This window comes from Pristiophorus japonicus, unplaced genomic scaffold, assembly GCF_044704955.1.
Source record: "Pristiophorus japonicus isolate sPriJap1 unplaced genomic scaffold, sPriJap1.hap1 HAP1_SCAFFOLD_56, whole genome shotgun sequence".
Lineage (NCBI taxonomy): Eukaryota > Metazoa > Chordata > Chondrichthyes > Pristiophoridae > Pristiophorus > Pristiophorus japonicus.
Window position 1 is genome coordinate 2,176,567 of NW_027254467.1, and position 20,973 is coordinate 2,197,539.

Genomic DNA, 20,973 nt, shown 5'->3' on the forward strand with positions numbered 1-20,973 from the left:
ATCTGCAAAGGGATATGGTCCGGTTAAGAAAGTGGGCAATAAGATGTCAGATGGAGCATCATGTGGGGAACTATGAGGTTATTCACTTTAGTAGGAAGGACAGAAAAACAGAATGTTTTAAGTTGTGAGAAAATGTTAAATGTTGGGTGTTCCGAGAGGCTTGGGTATCCTCGTACAGGAAACACACAGTTGGCATGCAGGTACAGCAAGCAATTAGGAAGGTGAATGGCATGTTGGCCTTTATTGCAAGGGGTTTGGATGACAACAGTGAGAAAGTCTTACTACAATTGTACAGGGCTTTGATGAGACCACAGAGGTGGTCCAATGAAGGTTCACGAGATTGATCCCTGGGATGAGAGTGTTGTTCTCTGAGGAGAGATTGAGTAGATTATACTCTCTGGAGTTTAGAAGAATGAGAGGGGATCTCATTGAAAAATATAAGATTCTGAGGGGGATTGATAGGGTAGATGCTGAGAGGTTGCTTCCCCTGGCTGGAGAATCCAGAAATAGGGGGCATAGTGTCACGATAAGGGGTATGCCTTTTCAGACTAAGTTGAGGAGGAATGTCTTCACTCAGAGGGTTGTGAATCTTGGGAATTGTCTACCTAAAAGGACTGTGGATGCTGAGTCATTGAGTGTAACTAAGGCTAAGCTAGATAGATTTATGGACTCGAGGGAAATCACGGGACTATGGGGAACAGGCCTGAAAGTAGAATTGAGGTCGATGATTAGCCATGATCTTATCGAGTGACAGAGCAGGCTCCAAGTGCTGTATGGCTTACCCCTGCTTCCAGTTCTTATGCTTTTATGTTCTTAACTAGTTTCCAGAGATGAAGGGTGTGTAACCAGAGGACAAAGTTTTAACTAGCGAAAGAATCAGAGGCGAAATGAGGAAAGAAAGTACGCAGTGAGCTGTTATGATCTGGAATACACGGCCTGAAAGGATGCCAGGAGCAGATGCAGTAATAAGGTTCTAAAGGGAATTGAGTAAATACTTGAATTGGAACAAATGCAGGGATATTGGGAAAGAGAAGAGGGAATGGGACTAATTGGGATATTGGGAAGGAGCCGGGGGAATAGGATTGATTAGGATATTGGGAAGCACCAGGTGGAGTGGGACTGATTGGGATATTGGGAAGGAGCAGGTGGAGTGGGATAATTGGTTAGATCTTTCACATGAGTGCTGGCACTGGCACCAGTCGGCTGGATGTACACGATCTGAAATGTATCATTCTTCGACTCCGTGATTCAGTAACTACATCATGTCTCTGTTCATATTACACTACACCCTGTGTCTGTTTATATTACACTGGACCCTGTCTGTGTTTATATTACGCTAGACCTTGTGTCTGTTTATATTATACTAGGCCCTGTCTGTGTTTATATCACACGAGACCCTGTGTCTGTTTATATTACACTGGGCCCTGTCTCTGTTTATATTACACTAGGCCCTGTCTCTGTTTATATTACACTAGACCCTGTCTCTGTTTATATTACATTAGGACCTGTCTCTGTTTATATTACACTAGGCTCTGTCTCTGTTTATAATTACACTCAAACCTGTCTCTGTTTATTTTACACCAGAACCTGTCTCTGTTTATATTACACTAGACCCTGCCTCTGTTTATATTACACTCGGCCCTGTCTCGGTTTATATTACACTAGACCCTGTCCCTTTTTATATTACACTAGACCATGCCTCTGTTTATATTACACTAGGCCCTGTCTCTGTTTATATTACACAAGACACTATCTCTGTTTATATTACACGAGACCCTCTCTCTATTTTATTACACGAGACCCTCTCTCTGTTAATATTGCACCACACTCTTTCTCTGTATTACACTAGATCCTGTATCTGTTTACATCACTCTGGGCCCTGTATCAGTTATTACTGCACTAGACCCTGGCTCTGTTTATATGACACGAGCCCCTAACCCGTTTACTTGACACGATTGCATTTCTCACTTTATATTACAATAGAACCTGTCTCAGCTAATATTGAACCAGACCTTGCGTCTGTAAGATAGAGAGACAGATAATAGATAGAGGAAAAGATAAATATTGATAATCGTAAAGATATGTATTTGCATGTGTGAGAGGATGCAATCATTTGTTTTTTTTTACTTTGAAGCAGGTTTATTCTTGTTAATAGCTAGCAGCAGCTGTGGGCAATGTCCAATTGATCTGGTATTTTGTGGTTAATATTTGTGTTGAGAGGATGAGGTGAATCTATTAACAATCTCCCAGAGGTGGACTGTGATTGAGGGACAGGACTGAAGGGGAGCAATTCACTTTACACTATTAGTGGCACTCTGTGTGTTAAAGGTTACTAATTCACACTGTGTCCTGTGCCAACTGCTCACAGATTTTAATGCTAAGGATTGTTTTTCCTGCACTGTTTTCCATTGAGCTTTGCCTGGCCGACTGATTGGGTCAGACAGAGCCTGGAACCGGGACCTCACAGCACCGCCGGATGGGATGCCGCAGGGTCCTAATTTCCGCCGGGTTCAGTAACTCTCATCTGGTTGAGAGGAACAACGGGGAAAAAGAATCACACACCTCACTCTATATATGTGGGGTGTGTGGGTGTACAAAGTACATCATTCTTAATGTTTGCAAGTGCATTCTGCAAAAATAAATGATTATCTTCACCAGTTATTTTTCACCATTTTATATCCTTAAATTCAGAACGTAATTGCAGATAGTTTAATATCATTACCATTTATTGATAACCCATTGTCTTGTTTAGAAAGTGATGTCACACAGACCATTCCGTTACCAAGGTGACCATGTCTGTCCACAGTATTCAGTGGGTAACGGGATTCAATCACACTGAGGATAATGAGCAGCCACACACTGGTCTCTGCACTGATCGCCTCACCATCACACACAATCTCCTGATATACACCTGGAGTGTGTGATGATTGGTGTAAGTGATGGTAAAAATAAAGCTACCTGTACCTGGCATGAGGTTAATAAACCTGTAATTCTCTGCCTGAATAGTTCCCTCATTTGAAGAGAATGAAACACTTGTTACTCTTGAGAATGGTCGAGCTATAGTGGTAGGGGATTCTATTGTAAGGGGAATAGATAGATGTTTCTGCGGCCGCAATCGAGACTCCAGGATGGTATGTTGCCTCCCTGGTGCAACGGTCAAAGATGTCTCAGAGCGGCTGCAGGACATTTTGGAGGGGGATGGGGGGTGAACAGCCAGTTGTCGTGGTGCATATAGGTACCAACGATATAGGAAAAAAATGGGATGAGGTCCTACAAGCTGAATCTTTGGAGCTAGAAGTTAAATTTAAAAAGTAGGACCTCAAAGGTAGTAATCTCAGGATGGCTGCCAGTGCCACGTGTTAGTCAGAGCAGGATAGCTCAGATGAATACGTGGCTTGAAGAGTGGTGCAGAAGGGAGGGATTCAAATTCCTGGGACATTGGAACCGGTTCTGGGGGAGGTGGGACCAGTACAAACAGGACGGTCTGCACCAGGGCAGGGTTGGAACCAACGTCCTAGGGGAGTGTTTGCGAGTGCTGTTGGGAGATGTTAAACTAATATGGCAGGGGGATGAGAACCTATGCAGGGAGACAGAGGGAAGTAGAATGGGGGCAGAAACAAAAGATAGAAATAAGAAACGTAAAAGTGGAGGGCAGAGAAACCCAAGGCAAAAATCAAAAAGGGCCATATTACAACAAAATTCTAAAGGGGCAAAGTGTCTTAAAAAGACAAGCCTGAAGGCTCTGTGGCTCAATGCGAGGAGTATTCGGAATAAGGGACGAATTAACTGCACAGGCAGCAATTAATGAATATGATATAATTGGCATCACAGAGACATGGCTCTAGGGTGACCAAGGCTGGGAACTCAACATCCAAGGGTCTTCAACATTCAAGAAGGATAGACAGAAAGGAAAAGAAGGTGGGGTAGCATTGCTGGTTAAAGAGGAAATTAACGCAATATAAGGAAGGACATTAGCTTGGATGATGTGAATTCTGTATGGGGGGAGCTGCGGAATACCAAAGGGCAGAAAACATTAATGGGAGTTGTGTACAGACCACCAAAAAGTAGCAGTGAGGTTGCAGACAGCATCAAACAAGAGATTATGGATGCATGCAATAAACATACAGCAGTTATCAGAGGTGACTTTAATCTACATATCGATTGGGCTAACGAAACTAGTAGCAATACGGTGGAGGAGGATTTCCTGGAATGTATTAGGGATGGTTTTCTAGACCAATATGTCGAGGAACCAAGTAGAGGGCTGGTCATCCTAGACTGGATGATGTGTAATGAGAAAGGACTAATTAGCAATCTTGTTGTGCGAGGCCCCTTGGGGAAGATTGAACATAATATGGTAGAATTCTTCATTAAGATGGAGAGTGATACAATTAATTCAGAGACGAGGGTCCTGAACTTAAGGAATTTAGACTGGCAGATGATACTTAAAGGGTTGACGGTGGATAGGCAATGGCAAACTTTTAAAGATCACATGGCTGAACTTCAACAATTGTACATCGCTGTCTGAAGTAAAGATAAAACGGGGAAGGTGGCTCAACCGTGGCTAACAAGGTAAATTAGGGATAGTGTTAAATCCAAGGAAGAGGCGTATAAATTGGCCAGAAAAAGCAGCAATTCTGAGCACTGGGAGAAATTTAGAATTCAGCAGAGGAGGACAAAGGGTTTGATTAGGAGGGGGAAAATGAGAGGAAGCTGGCCGGGAACATAAAAACTGACTGCAAAAGCTTCTATACATATGTGAAAATGCAAAGATTAGTGAAGACAAACGTAGGTCCCTTGCAGTCACATTCAGGTGAATTTATAACGGGGAACAAAGAAATGGTAGACCAGTTGAACAAATACTTTGGTTCTGTCTTCACGAAGGAAGACACAAAAAACCTTCCGGAAGGACAAGGGGACCGAGGGTCTAGTGAGGAGGCACTGAAGGATATCCTTATTAGGCGGGAAATTGCGTTCGGGAAGTTGATGGGATTGAAGGCCGGTAAATCCCCGGGGCCTGATAGTCTGCATCCCAGAGTACTTAAGGAAGTGGCCTAGAAATAGTGGATGCATTGGGGATAATTTTCCAACAGTCTATCGACTCTGGATCATTTCCTATGTGCTGGAGGGTAGCTAATGTAACACCACTTTTATAAAATGGAGGGAGAGTGAAAACGGGTACTTATAGACCAGTTATGCTGACATCAGTAGTGGGGAAAATGTTGGAATCAATTATTAAAGATGAAATAACAGTGCATTTGGAAAGCAGTGACAGGATCGGTCCAAATCAACATGGATTTATGAAAGAGAAATCATGCTTGACAAATCTTTTAGAATTTATTAAGGATGTAACGAGTAGAGTGGACAAGGGAGAACCAGTGGATGTGGTGTATTAGGACTTTCAAAAGGCTTTTGACAAGGTCCCACACAAGAGATTGGTATGCAAAATTAAAGCACATGGTATTGGTGGTTATGCACTGACGTGGATAGAGAACTGGTTGGCAGACAGGAAGCCGAGAGTCGGGATAAACGGGTCCTTTTCAGAATGCCAGGCAGTGACTAGTGGTGTGCCGCAGGGCTCAGTGCTGGGATCCCAGCTATTTACAATATACATTAATAATTTGGATGAAGGAATAAAAACATAAGAACATAAGAACATGGAACAGGTGTAGACCATCTAGCCCCTCGAGCCTGCTCCGCCATTCAACAAAATCATGGCTGATCTGGCCGTGGACTCAGCTCCACTTACCCGCCGGCTCCCCATAACCCTTAATTCCCTTATTTTTAAAAATCTATCTATCTGTGACGTGAATACATTCAATGAGCTAGCCTCAACTGCTTTCCTGGGCAGAGAATTCCCACAGATTCACAACCCTCTGGGAGAAGAAATTCCTTCTCAACTCGGTTTTAAATTGGCTCCCCCGTATTTTGAGGCTTTGCCCCCTAGTTCTAGTCTCCCCGACGAGCAGAAACAACCTCTCTGCCTCTATCTTGTCTACCTTTCATTGTTTTAAATGCTTCCATGAGATCACCCCTCATCCTTCTGAACATCAATGAGTCTACTCAATCTATCATCATAAGGTAACCCCCTCATCTCCGGAATCAGCCGAATGAATCGTCTCTGTACCCACTCCAAAGTTAGTATATCCTTCATTTAGTAAGGTGACCAAAACTGCATGCAGTACTCCAGCTGCGTCCTCACCAATAGCCTGTGCAGTTGCCGCAGGACCTCCCTGCTTTTGTACTCCATCCCTCTCGCAATGAAGGCCAACCTTCCATTCGCCTTCCTGATTACCTGATGCACCAGCAAATTAACTTTTTGTGATTCAAGCACAAGGACCCCCAGGTCCCATGCACCGCAGCATGTTGTAATTTCTCCCCATTCAAATAAAATTCGATTTTACTGTTTTTTTTTTCCAAGGTGGATGACCTCATATTTTCCGACTTTGTATTCCATCTGCCAAACCTTAGCCCATTCATAGAAACATAGACATAGAAACATAGAAAATAGGTGCAGGAGAAGGCCAGTCGGCCCTTCTAGCCTGCACCGCCATTCAATTAGTTCATGGCTGAACATGCAACTTCAGTACCCCATTCCTGCTTTCTCACCATACCCCTTGATTCCCCTAGTAGTAAGGACTTCATCTAACTCCTTTTTGAATATATTTAGTGAATTGGCCTCAACAACTTTCTGTGGTAGAGAATTCCACAGGTTCACCACTCTCTGGGTGAAGAAATTCCTCGTCATCTCGGTCCTAAATGGCGTCCCCCTTATCCTTAGACTGTGTCCCCTGGTTCTGGACTTCCTCAACATTGGGAACATTCTTCCTGCATCTAACCTGTCTAACACCGTCATAATTTTAAACGTTTCTATGAGGTCCCCTCTCATTCTTCTGAACTCCAGTGAATACAAGCCCAGTTGATCCAGTCTTTCTTGATAGGTCAGTCCCGCCATCCCGGGAATCAGTCTGGTGAACCTTCGCTGCACTCCCTCAATAGCAAGATTGTCCTTCCTCAGGTTAGGCGACCAAAACTGTACACAATACTCCAGGTGTGGCCTCACCAAGGCCCTGTACAATTGTAGCAACATCTCCCTGCCCTTGTACTCAAATCCCCTCGCTATGAAGGCCAACATGCCATTTGCTTTCTTAACCGCCTGCTGTACCTGCATGCCAACCTTCAATGACTGATGTACCATGACACCCAGGTCTCTTTGCACCTGCCCTTTTCCTAATCTGTCACCATTCAAATAATAGTCTGTCTCTCTGTTTTTACCACCAAAGTGGATAACCTCACATTTATCCACATTATACTTCATCTGCCATGCATTTGCCCACTCACCTAACCTATCCAAGTCGCTCTGCAGCCTCATAGAATCCTCCTTGCAGCTCACACTGTCACCCAACTTAGTGTCATCCGCAAATTTGGAGATACTACTTTTAATCCCCTCGTCTAAATCATTAATGTACAGTGTAAACAGCTGAGGCACCAGCACAGAACCTTGTGGTACCCCACTAGTCACTGCCGCCTGCCATTCTGAAAAGTCCCCATTTACTCCTACTCTTTGCTTCCTGTCTGACAACCAGTTCTCAATCCATGTCAGCACACTACCCCCAATCCCATGTGCTTTAACTTTGCACATTAATATCTTGTGTGGGACCTTGTCGAAAGCCTTCTGAAAGTGCAAATATACCACATCAACTGGTTCTCCCTTGTCCACTCTACTGGAAACATCCTCAAAAAATTCCAGAAGATTTTTCAAGCATGATTTCCCTGTCACAAATCCATGCTGACTTGGACCTATCATATTACCTCTTTCCAAATGCACTGCGATGACATCCTTAATAATTTATTCCATCATTTTACCCACTACCGATGTCAGGCTGACCGGTCTGTAATTCCCTGTTTTCTCTCTCCCTCCTTTTTTAAAAAGTGGGGTTACATTGGCTACCCTCCACTCCATAGGAACTGATCCAGAGTCAATGGAATGTTGGAAAATGACTGTCAATGCATCCACTATTTCCAAGGCCACATCCTTAAGTACTCTGGGATGCATTCCATCAGGCCCTGGGGATTTATCGGCCTTCAATCCCATCAATTTCCCCAACACAATTTCCCGACTAATAAGGATTTCCCTCAGTTCCTCCTCCTTACTAGACCCTCCGAACCCTTTTATATCCGGAAGGTTGTTTGTGTCCTCCTTCGTGAATACCGAACCAAAGTACTTGTTCAATAGGTCCGCCATTTCTTTGTTCCCCGTTATGAATTCCCCTGATTCTGACTGCAGGGGACCTACGTTTGTCTTTACTAACCTTTTTCTCTTTACATATCTATTGAAACTTTTGCAATCCGTCTTAATGTTCCCTGCAAGCTTCTTCTCGCACTCCATTTTCCCTGCCCTAATCAAACCCTTTGTCCTCCTCTGCTGAGTTCTAAATTTCTCCCAGTCCCCGGGTTCTCTGCTATTTCTGGCCAATTTGTATGCCTATCTAAATCTCTTTGACGCCTTTCTGTGTCCTCTACACAACCCGCTTTCCCACTAATCTTAGTGTCATCTGCAAATTTTGTAACACTACACTCTGTCCCCTCTTCCAGGTCATCTATGTATATTGTAAACAGTTGTGATCCCAGTACCGTTCCCTGTGGCAGACCACTAACCACTGATTTCCAACCCGAAAAGGATCCATTTATCCCAACTCTGCTTTCTGTTAGCGAGCCAATTTTCTATCCATGCTAATACATTTCCTCTGACTCTGCGTACCTTTATCTTCTGCAGTAAACTTTTGTGTGGTACCTTATCAACTGCCTTTTGGAAATCTAAATACACCACATCCGTCGGTACGCCTCTATCCACCATGCTCGTGATATCCTCAAAGATTTCCAGTAAATTAGTTAAAGATGATTTCGCCTTCATGAATCCATGCTGCTTCTGCTTGATTGCACTATTCCTATCTAGATGTCCCGCTATTTCTTCCTTAATGATAGCTTCAAGCATTTTCTCCATTCCAGATGTTAAACTAACCGGCCTATTGTTACCCGCCTTTTGTCTGCCCCCTTTTTTAAACATAGGTGTTACATTAGCTGCTTTCCAATTCTCTGGTCCCTCCTCAGAGTGCAGAGAATTTTTGTAGATTATAACGAATGCATCAGCTATAACTTCCGCCATCTCTTTTAATACCCTGGGATGCATTTCATCAGGAACATGGGACTTGTCTACCTTAAGTCCCATAGCCTGTCCAGCACTACCCCACCAGTGCTAGTGATTATCTCAATTGAGTAAAGTATCTCCAAGGTTTCAGATGACATTAAACTGGATGGCGGTTTGAGTTGTGAGGAGGATGCTAAGAGGCTGAAGGGTGACTTGGACAAAGTAGCTGAGTGGGCAAATGCATGGCAGATGCAGTAAATTGTGGATAAATGTGAGGTTATCCACTTTGGGGCAAAAACACGAAGGCAGAATATTATCTGAATGGCGGCAGATTAGGAAAAAGGGAGGTGCAACGAGACCTGGGTGTCATGGTACATCACTCATTGAAAGTTGGCATGCAGGTACAGCAGGCGGTTAAGAATTAAAATGGTATGTTGGCCTTCATAGCTCGGGCTTTTGAGTATAGGAGCAGGGAGCTCTTACTGTAGTTGTACAGGGCCTTGGTGTGGCCTCACCTAGAATATTGTGTTCAGTTTTGTTCTCCTAACCTGAGGAAGGACGTTCTTGCTATTGAGGGAGTGCAGCGAAGGTTCACCAGATTGATTCCCGGGATGGCAGGATTGACACATAAGGAGAGACTGGATCAACTGGGCCTTTATACAATGAAGTTTGGAAGGATGAAAGGGGATCTCATAGAAACGTCTAAGATTCTGACGGGACAGGACAGGTTAGATGCAGGAAGAATGTTCCTGATGTTGGGGAAGTCCAGAACCAGGAGACACAGTCTAAGGATAAGGGGTAAGCCATTTAGGACTGAGATGAGGAGTAACTTCTTCATTCAGAGTTGTTAACCTGTGGAATTCCCGACCGCAGAGAGTTGTTGATGCCAGTTCATTGGATATATTCAAGGGGGAGTTAGAGACGGCCCTTATAGCGAAAGGCATCAAGGGGTATGGAGAGAAAGCAGGAAAGGTGTATTGAGGTGAATGATCAGCAATGATCTTATGGTGGTGCAGGCACGAAGGGCCGAATGGCCTACTCCTGCACCTATTTTCTATGTTTCTATGTACAGAAGGATCTAGGGGTTCTTGTACATGAAACTCAAAAAGTTAGCATGCAAGTACAGTAATAATCAGGAAGGCAAATGGAATACTGGCCTTTATTGCAAGGGGGCTGGAGTATAAAAGTAGGGAAGTCCTGCTGCAACTGTACAGGGCGTTGGTAAGATCACACCTGGAGTACTGCATACAGTTTTGGTCTGGACTTGTCTCTATTCCCATGCCGAGGGAATTGCTGCACCAGATGGGAGGGGCAACATTTGGGGACACGGATTCCCCACTAATTCCAATTCCCCTTCTGTCTGGTGGATAATGGAGGAGCCACTTTGTGTAATGTGCAAGTCAGTAAGAATTGTCAGCCAGCTCTTTCTAATTGGACATTTTATTCAGCAGAAAATTTCTCACACTATTGCAGATTTTGTACGAAAGATCAATTTAGGATTAAAGTAAAAGTTCATAATTTTATTGCAAACTAACTTTCTGATGAGAGTTGCTGAATTAAGGGGAAAGATAACACACAGCGTTGCTTAAATGGACACTGCAGCCCCGAGAACACAATTAGCAATATATCCAGAATATTAAAGTCCAGCCCAGTTATAGGGTTATTAACATCAGCAGAATCAAACACCAACTGTCAGAATGAACAAGGTTCAGTCGGGATGTGATTAACAGCAGTAGTAACAGCAGATTCCAACCCCTGCAGTCACTTGTGAACTCGCTGGTGTGTCAGCAGGGTGGATGACTGAGTAAATCCCTTCCCACACTCAGAGCACGTGAATGGCCTCTCCCCAGTGTGAACTCGCTGGTGTCTCAGCAGGTCGGATGAACAAGTCAATCCCTTCCCACACACGGAGCAGGTGAACGGCCTCTCCCCAGTGTGAACTCGCTGGTGTTTCAGCAGGTTGTATGAACAAGTGAATCGCTTCCCACACTCAGAGCAGGTGAACGGCCTCTCCCCAGTGTGAACTCGCTGGTGATTTACAAGGTCATGTGACACATTGAATCCTTTCCCACACTCAGGGCAGGTGAATGGCCTCTCCCCAGTGTGAACTCGCTGGTGTGTCAGCAGGTCGGATGACTGAGTAAATCCCTTCCCACACTCAGAGCACGTGAATCGCCTCTCCCCAGTGTGAACTCGCTGATGTTTCAGCAGGTCAGATGACTGAGTGAATCCGTTTCCACACTCAGTGCAAATGAATGGCCTCTCCCCAGTGTGAACTCGCTGGTTTTTCAGCAGGTTGGATGAAGAAGTGAAACCCTTCCCACACTCAGAGCAGGTGAACGGACTCTCCCCAGTGTGAACTCGCTGGTGATTTCCAAGGTCGTGTGACACATTGAATCCCTTCCCACACACGGAGCAGGTGAATGGCCTCTCCCCAGTGTGAACTCGCTGGCGTTTCAGCAGAGTGGATGACTGACTAAATCCCTTCCAACACTCAGTGCAGATGAATGGCCTCTCCCCAGTGTTAACTCGCTGGTGTTTCAGCAGGTTGGATGAACAAGTGAAACCCTTCCCACACTCAGGGCAGGTGAATGGCCTCTCCCCAGTGTGAACTCGCTGGTGTATCAGCAGGCTGGATGACGTAGTGAATCCTTTCCCACACTCGGAGCAGGTGAACGGCCTCTCTCCAGTGTGAACTCGCTGGTGTGTCATCAGGTCAGATGACTGAGTGAATCCCTTCCCACACTCGGAGCAGGTGAATGGCCTCTCCCCAGTGTGACTGCGGCGATGAAATTTCAGCTTAGACGGTGATCTGAACAGCTTCCCACAGTCACCACATTTCCACGGTTTCTCCTTGGTGCGGGTATCCTTGTGACTCTCCATGGTTGGACGATGGGTTGATGCCTCGCACACGCACACAACACGTTTACAATTTCTCCGTGCTGTGAATGGTGCGATGTTTTTTCATGCTGTGCAATTGGTTAAAGCTCTTTCCACAGGCAGTGCACTGGAACATTCTCACTCGGTGCTTTTCCAGACACACTGATGTTTGAAATCTTTTCCCACAAACAGAACAGACAAACATTTCTCCTTCCACTTTCAAAGACCGATGATATTCAGGTCCTGATGAATCGACTGACTCCGTCAGATCTTGACATGATGTTTGGTTTGCGTTTCCTGTCTGAAAATCTCCCCTTCTAATATTCTGTAAAAGGAGATAATAAAACTCATCGCTGTCAGTATAAGACAGACATTCAGGATAGACACATCTAGTTTCCATGGAACATTCTTTCCTTTCTTGTTCTTCCAAAGCTGTAAATCCCTGTCCCACACATTGTCCCTCCTGCTGTGCTGAAATCCAAACAATCGCACATTTCTGCACTGTTTCTCCTCCATTCCCAGTTTTCACCACCAATTCTGGCTGGGTTCATGTCTACACTCTCTGGTTTCTCTCCCTCCCCACCCCTGAAGGTGCTGAGTCTGGCTGCATTAATTCCACATTCTCCAGTTTCCCTCCCTCTCTTCCCCTAAAAGTGCTGAGTCTGGCTTTGAGGAACAGGGTGGATGAAGGGGATCAGTGGATGTGGTGTATTTGGACTTCCAGAAGGTATTTGACAAGGTACCACATAAAAGGTGACTGCACAAGATAAAAGTTCATGGGGTTGGGGGTAATATTTTCGCATGGATAGAGAATTGGCTAACTAACAGAAAACAGAGAGTCAGGATAAATTCTCGGGTTGGCAATCAGTAACTAGTGGTGTGCCGCAGGAATCAGTGTTGGGACCCCAACTATTTACAATTTATATTAACGACTTGGATGAAGGGACCGAGTGTAATGTAGCTAAGGTGGGAGGAAAAGCAATGTGTGAGGAGGACACAAAAAACTTGCAAAACGACATAGACAGGCTCAGTGAGTGGGCAAAAATTTGACAGATGGAGTATAATGTTGGAAAGTGTGAGGTTATGCACTTCGGCAGAAAAAAATGTGAAGGGCAAGTTATTATTTAAATGGAGAAAAATTTGCAGTACAACGGGACCTGGGGGGTCCTGCTGCATGAAACACAAAAGGTTCGTATGCAGGTACAGCAAGTGAACAGGAAGGCCAATGGTATCTTGGCCTTTATTGGAAAGGGGATGGAGTATAAAAGCAGGGAAGTCTTATTAAAGTTATACGGGGTATTGGTGAGGCCACACCAAAAGTACTGCGTGCAGTTTTGGTTTCCATATCTAAGAAAGGATACACTTGCTTTGGAGGCAGTTCAGAGAAGGTTCACGAGGTTGATTCCAGAGATGAGGGGGTTGACCTATGAGGAAAGGTTGAGTTGTTTGGGCTTCTGCTCATTGGAATTCAGACGAATGAGAGGTGATCTTATCGAAATGTATAAGATTGTGAGGGAGCTTGACAAGGTGAATGCAGAGAGGATGTTTCCACTGATAGGGGAAAATAGAACAAGGGGCATAATCTTAGAATAAGGGGCCGCACATTTAAAACTGAGATAAGGAGGAATGTCTTCCCTCAAAGGGTTGTAAATCTGTGCCATTTGCTGCCTCAGAGAGCTGTGGAAGTTGGCTCATTTAATAAATTTAAGACACTGGTTCCCCTCCCTCTCCTCTCCTGATGGAGCTGACTCTGGCTGGGTTCAGTTCTACACTCACTGGTTCCCCTGCCTCTACTCCACTGAAGGTGCTGACTCTGTCTGGTTATAGTTCTACACTCACTGGTTCCCCTCCCTCCCCTCCCCTGAAGGTGCTAACTCTGAATGTGTTCAATTCTACACTCACTGAATCCCCTCCCTCTCCTCCCCTGAAGTTGCTGACACTGGCTGGGTTCAGTTTTACACTCACTGGTTCCCCTCCCTCTCCTCCCCTGAAGGTGCTGACTCTGGCTGGGTTCAGTTCTACACTCACTGGTTCCCCTCCCTCTCCTCCACTGAAGGTGATGACTCTGACTGGGTACAGTTCTACACTCACTGGTTCCCCTCATTCCCCTCCCCTGATGGTGCTGACTCTGGCTGGGTTCATTTCTACACTCACTGGTTCCTCTCCTGATGGTGCTGACTCTGACTGTGTTCAGTTTTACATTCACTGGATCCCCTCCCTCTCCTCCCCTGAACGTGCTCACTCTAGCTGGGTTCAATTTTACACTCACTGGTTCCCCTCCCTCTCCTCCCCTGAAGGTGCTGACACTGTCTGAACACAGTTCTACACTCACTGGTTCCCTTCCCTCTCCTCCCCTGATAGTGCTGACTCTGTCTGGGTTCAGTTCTGCACTCACTGTTTCTCCTCCCTCTTCTCCACTGAAGGTGCTGACTCTGTCTGGGTACAGTTCTACACTCACTGGTTCCCTTCCCTCTCCTCCCCTGACAGTGCTGACTCTGGCTGAGTTCAGTTCTCCACTCACTGGTTCCCCTCCGTCCCCTGATGGTGCTGACTCTGGCTGGGTTTAATTCTACAATCACTGGTTTCCTCTCCCTCATCTCCTCTGAAGTGCTGGCTGTCTTCGATCTGGTCCTGTGTAATGAGATAGGATTAATAATCAATCTCCGAATAAAGGACTCCCTTGGAATGATCATAGCATGGTTGAATTTCAAATTCAAATGGAGGGCGAGAAAATTGGATCTCAAACCAGCGTTCTAAGCTTAAATGATGGAGATTACAAAGATATGAGGGAAGATTTGGCTAAAGTGGATTGGGAAAATACATTAAAATGTAGGACAGTTGATGAACAGTGGCGTCAATTTAAGGAAATATTTCGCAACTCTCAAGAAAAATATATTGCAGTGAGGAGGAAAATGTGTAAAAGAAAAGATATTCATCTGTGGCTAACTAAAGAAATAAAGGGCATACAAAGTGGCCAAAACTGTTGGGAGGACAGAAGATTGGGAAGCTTTTAAAAGCCAGCAAAGAATGACTAAAAAAATGATTAAGAAAGGGAAGATAGACTATGAAAGTAAACTAGCACGAAATATAAAAACAAATAGCAAGAGTTTCTACAGGTATATAAAAACTAAAAGAGTGGCTAAAGTAAATGTTGGTCCCTTAGAGGACGAAACCAGGGAATCAGTGATGGGGAACATGCAGATGGCAGAAAATCTGAAATATATTTTGTATCAGTCTTTATGGTTGAGGACACCGAAAATATCCCAACAGTGGATAGTCAACGGGCTATAGCGGGGGAAGGAACTTACCACAATCACAAAGGAGGTGATATTCGGAATAAAGGCGGACAAGTCCCCTGGACCTTATGCCTTACATCCTAGAATCTTAAGAGAAGTGGCTGCAGAGATAGTGGATGCATTGTTTGTAATCTACCAACGTTCCCTGGATTCCGGGGCGCTCCCAGCAGATTGGAAAACTGCAAATGTAATGCCCCTATTTAAAAAAGGAGGCAGACAAAAAGCAGGAAACTATAGACCATTCGTCTAACATCTGTAGTTGGGAAAATCCTTGAGTTCAATATTAAGGAAGCAGTAGCGGATCATTTGGAAAAGCATGATCCGATAAAGCAGAGTCAGCATGGTTTTATGAAAGGGAAATCATGTTTGACAAATTTGCTGGAGTTCTTTGAAGATATAACAAGCAGGGTCGATAAGGGGCAACCAGTGAATGTGGTGTATTTGGATTTCTAAAAGGCATTCGATAAGGGGCCAAATGAGAGGTTAGTGCACAAGATAAAAGCTCACAGGGTTGAGGGTAATATATTAGCATGGATAGAAGATTGGCTAACTAACAGAAAACAGAATCGGGATAAATGGGTCATTTTCCGCTTGGCAAACAGTGACTAGTGGGATGCCGCAGGGATCGGTGCTGGGTACCCAACTATTTACATTCTATATTAATGACTTGGATGAAGGGACCGAGTGTTATGTAGCCAAGTTTGCTGACTACACAAATATGGGTGGCAAAGCAAATCTGGAAAGGGATATAGACAGGCTAAGTGAGTGGGCAAAAACTGACAGATGGAGTATAATGTGGGAAAGTGTGAGGTTATTCAATTTGGCAGAAATAATAGAAAAGCAAATTATAATTTAAATCGAGAAATATTGTAAAGTGCCTGCAGTACAGAGGGACCTGGCGGTCCTTTTGCATGAAACACAAAAAGTTAGTGTGCAGGTACAGCAAGTAATCAGGAAAGCAAATGGAATGTTGGCCTTTATTGCAAAGGGGATAGAGTAGAAACATAGAAAATAGGTGCAGGAGTAGGCCATTCGGCACTTCGAGCCTGCACCGCCATTCAATGAGTTCATGGCTGAACAGGCAAATTCAGGAGCCCATTCCTGCTTTCTCACCATACCCCTTGATCCCCCTAGTAGTAAGGACTACATCTAACTCATTTTTGAATATATTTAGTGAAATGGTCTCAACAACTTTCTGTGGAAGAGAATTCCACAGGTTCACCACTCTCTGGGTGAAGAAGTTTCTCCTCATCTCGGTCCTAATGGCTAACCCTTATCCTTAGACTGTCACCCCTGGTTCTGGACTTCCCCAACATTGGGAACATTCTTCCTGCATCTAACATGTCTAAACCCATCAGAATTTTAAACGTTTCTATGAGATCCCCTCTCATTCTTCTGAAATCCAATGAATACAAGCCGAGTTGATCCAGTCTTTCCTGATATGTCAGTCCCGCCTTCCCTGGAATCAGTCTGGTGAACCTTCGCTGCACTCCGTCAATATCAAGAATGTCCTTCCTCAAGTTAGGAGACCAAAACTCTACACAATACTTCAGGTGTGGCCTCACCAAGGCCCAGTCCAACTGCAGCAACATCTCCCTGCCCCTTTACTCAAATCCCCTCACTATGAAGGCCAACATGCCATTTGCTTTATTAACTGCCTGATGTACCTGCATGTCAACCTTCAATGACTGATGTTCCATGACAACCTGGTCTCGTTGCACCTCCCCTTTGCCTAATCTGTCACCATTCAGATAATAGTCTATCTCTCTGTTTTTACCACCAGTGTGGATAACCTCACAGTATAAAAGCAGATAAGTCCTGCTACAACTGTACAGGGATTTGGGGTTGCCACACCTGAAGTACTGCGTACAGTTTTGGTCTCCGCATTTAAGAAAGGATATACTTGCATTAGAGGCGGGTCAGAGAAGGTCACTGGGTTGATTCCGGAGATGTGGGGGTTGACTTATGAGGATAGGTTGAGTTGGTTGGGCCTATACACATTAGCGTTCAGAAGAACGAGGGGTGATCTTATTGAAACTTATAAGATTATGAGGGGGCTCGACATGGTGGATGTAGAGAGGACATTTCCACTCATCAGGGAACCTAAAACTAGGGGACATAGTCTCAGAATAAGGGGCCACCCATTTAAAACTGAGATGAGGAGAAATTTCTTCTCTGAGGGTTGGAAATCTATGGAACTCTCTGTCCCAAAGAGCTGTGGAAGTTGGGTCATTGAATATATTTAAGTTGAAGATAGACACATTTTTGAGCGATAAGGGAGTAAAGGGTTATGGGGTGCGGACAGGGAAGTGGAGCCGAGTCCATGATCGGATCAGCCATGACCTTATTGAAGGGGGAGCAGGCTCGAGGGGCCAACTGGCCTACTGCTGCTCCTATTTTTTATGGACTAACCTGTTTCCCCTCCACTCCCAGTTTTCACCACCGATTCTGGCTGCGTTCAGTTCGATTCTTACTGGTTCCCCTCCCTCTCCTCCCCTGAAGGTGCTGACACTGGCTGGGATCAGTTCTAAACTCACTGTTTCTCCTCTCTCCCATCAATATGCTGACTGTGGCTGGGATCAGTTCCACACTCGCTGATTCCCCTCTCCTCGCCTGAAGACGCTGACTCTGTCTGGGTTCAGTTCCACAGTCACTGGTATCCACTCCCCTGAATGTGTTGACTCTCAGTTCTCTTTATTCACTTCGTCCCTGCACAAAGATGGCCACGCATGCGCTGTGCTACTCACTGAATCAAGATAGCGGAGCACTGAATCTGCCTTCCTACACCAAGATGGCCGCCGTTAGCCTGGGCCTCTGACCGGTAGAAAACCAGAAGCTGCAACCACCGATATTCCGATAAACATTCCGGGCTTGCGGCGGGCACCGGTTGTTTATGAAGCCCCCCTGCTCCCAGCTGGTCAATTACTCCGCTCGGTACCGCTGAAAAAGACACTTCTGTAGAGCCTGTCCAAAACGTGTCTCCTCCTCCAAAGCAAGGCAGGGCCCGCGCCTGCGCATTGAGCTCCTGTAGTCTAGCTGCGACACATTCTCCCCCGCGGGGCATGCTGGGTAGATAAGACCATGAGACATTGGACCATGAGACATTGGAGCAGCCCCCCGAGGCTGCTCCCCATTCAATAAGATCATGGCTGATCTGATCATTGACTCAGCTCCACTTTCCTGCCTGCTCGCCAGAGCCCTTTACTCCCTTATCGCTAAAACATCTGTCTATCTCCGCCTTAAATATATTCAATGACCCAGCTTCCACAGCTCTTTGGGGCAGAGAATTCCATGGATTTCCAACTCTCTGAGAGAAGAAATTCCTCCTCAGCTCAGTTTTAAATGGGCTGAGGAGAAAGGCTGCATTTGTAAATAGAACAGGATTTACTGTGATTGCATTGGGCACTGAACCATATTCATTCTGGGAGCTTTTGCTTGTTTCTGATAATCTTAATAACCCCTATACCTGAGCTGGAAATTAATACCCTGTATAAAAGTTGAATAAATTATCTTTGTTTCAAACACAGCGTGTGAAATATTTGATTCCTCCATGATCAGAGGAGACCAATCGGTGTTCCATTTTAGTGCTTTTTCTGAAACTAACTTTTATCACTTCTCACCTAGTTCACCTTATATCATAACAAACCCCAAACTTGTTCCGTTTGAGTACATGAGTTGTGGTTGTAGTAGACTTAACTGCAGTGTCTCACTTTAAACACAGCTGAAATCCTTTGAATCACCCCGTTATTGAACTGTCTTGCATAAGATTTGAAATCCGTTACTTTTGTGTCTATTAACCCAGTTTTGGATCCGATTGAATTTTAAAAACTCATCCACACATTTTACATGTGATAGCCTGTGAAATATTCTAATATTTGTAATTGTCTTTTCCACAAACTCCTTTCCCAAGCCACTGACTCCATCCCTCGCCCCAACTTCTTTCTGAGGCTGAACCAGACTGTTCACAGCCTTGGTGTCATACTTAACCCTGAAATAACTTTTTGACCACATATCCACAACATAAATAAGATTGCCTATTTCCACTTCTGTAACATCGCCCGTCTTCGCCCCTGCCTCAACTCATCCACTGCTGAAGCCCTGATCCATGCCTTTGTTACTTCTGGTCTTGACTATTCCAATGCACTTCTCCCACTTTCTACCCTACATAAACTAGAGTTGATCGAAAACTCGGCTGCCCATGTCCTAACAAGTCCAGCTCACCCATCACCCCTGTGCTCGCTGACCGACATTGGCTTCTGGTGAAGCAACGCCTTGATTTCAAAATTCGAATACTTATTTTCAACTCCCTCCATGGCCTCGCCCCTCCCTAGCTCTGTAAACTCCTCCAGCCCCACATCTGCTCCCCCCACATCCCGCCCATGAGATATCTGTCTTCCTGAGCATCCCTAATTCTAATTGTTCAACCATTGGTGGTTTTGTTTGCTGTACCTTCTGTTGCCCAGGCCCCAAGTTCTGGAATGCCCAGCTTAAACCTTCCTGTCCAACGCGTGCTAAACGTGCCCTGGCAGATTTTGAATGGATAGTGTAGAGCAAATTTTTCTCTGTATCTAGTGGACAGAGTCTCAAAAAAAGGGGCCGCCAATTTAAAAATGAGATGAGGAGGAACTTATTTTCTCAGAGGGTTGTAAATCTGTGAATTTTCTACCCCAAAGAGCTGTGGAGGCTGGGTCATTGAATATATTTAAGGCCGTGATAGACAGATTTTTGAGTGATAAGTGAGTAAAGGGTTCTGGCGAGCGGGCAGGAAAGTGGAACTGACTCGGATCAGACAAGCCATGATCTTATTGAATGGGGAGCAGGCTCGGGGTCCGGGTTGCCCACTCCCGCTCCTATATCTCTTGGTCACCACCCCACCACGGAGCCTGTTTTTTTTCCTTGTCTTTAATGGCCACTGATCATTATCCCACCATTCACACCCTATCCTGACTAATGTTGTTCGAACTCCTGCCAGTAACATTTGAATTCGGCACATCCTCCCTGTTGTCTCTCTAATCTATCCTGCCTTCCCCCCTATCAGAGACCTTCCCTGTTGTCTTTTCTCTCCCTCCCAGTGCTCCTTCAGGATCTGTTCTTTCCCAGCACTCTCCAGTTGTGACGGAGGCCCGCGGCCCCGCCCCCCTCTAACGCTGCCCACAGATGCTGCCTGAGCTGCGGACACTTCCGGCATCTTCTGTTTGTGTCGCAAGAGACACTTTCCCTTCAGCACCGCGCGCCCTGGATTGTTCGCCGATTGATTGATTGATGCCGCGGCCCCGCCCCCCCCCCCCGCCGCTGATTGGCGCGGAGCAGCGCGCTGGATGGGCTGGTGCCCCGCGCCGCCACGCCATTGGCTGCGGGCTGAGTTCTGCACGTGGGCGGGCGGTTGGCGGTTTGTTGGCGGGCTCCGCTCGCGGCCTTTCAACTCGGGGGCCCGTGTGAGGCGGGGCGGCATTGTGCGCAGGCGCGGGCCAGCCTATTGGCCGTGGATGGACGGACGTTTCGCCACCGCCGTGGAAGATGGAGGAGCGGCCCGAGCAGCGCACCCGGCCTCCCTGTGGACTCACGGACACGTGCGGGCAGCGAGCTTTGGCCGCCGAGTCGGCGGGTGGCGGCTGCGGCGAACTTTCGGGTGTGGACGAGCCTGGTTTACTG

At 45.7% G+C, this 20,973-nt stretch overlaps 1 protein-coding gene across 1 annotated transcript; it reads right to left on the reverse strand.

Moving 5' to 3' along the window:
- Positions 1-10,835: 10,835 nt before the first annotated feature.
- On the reverse strand, positions 10,836-12,168 carry LOC139254516 (zinc finger protein 271-like). The gene has a single exon (XM_070873738.1). It carries the CDS (start codon positions 12,026-12,028, stop codon positions 10,907-10,909), a length of 1,122 nt encoding a protein of 373 aa, XP_070729839.1. The 5' UTR covers positions 12,029-12,168; the 3' UTR covers positions 10,836-10,906.
- Positions 12,169-20,973: the final 8,805 nt, after the last annotated feature.

What these genes read in the sequence shown, in the direction of transcription:
- LOC139254516 (XM_070873738.1), bottom strand. Translation starts at nt 12,028, where the DNA reads ATGGAGAGTCACAAGGATACCCGCACCAAGGAGAAACCGTGGAAATGT.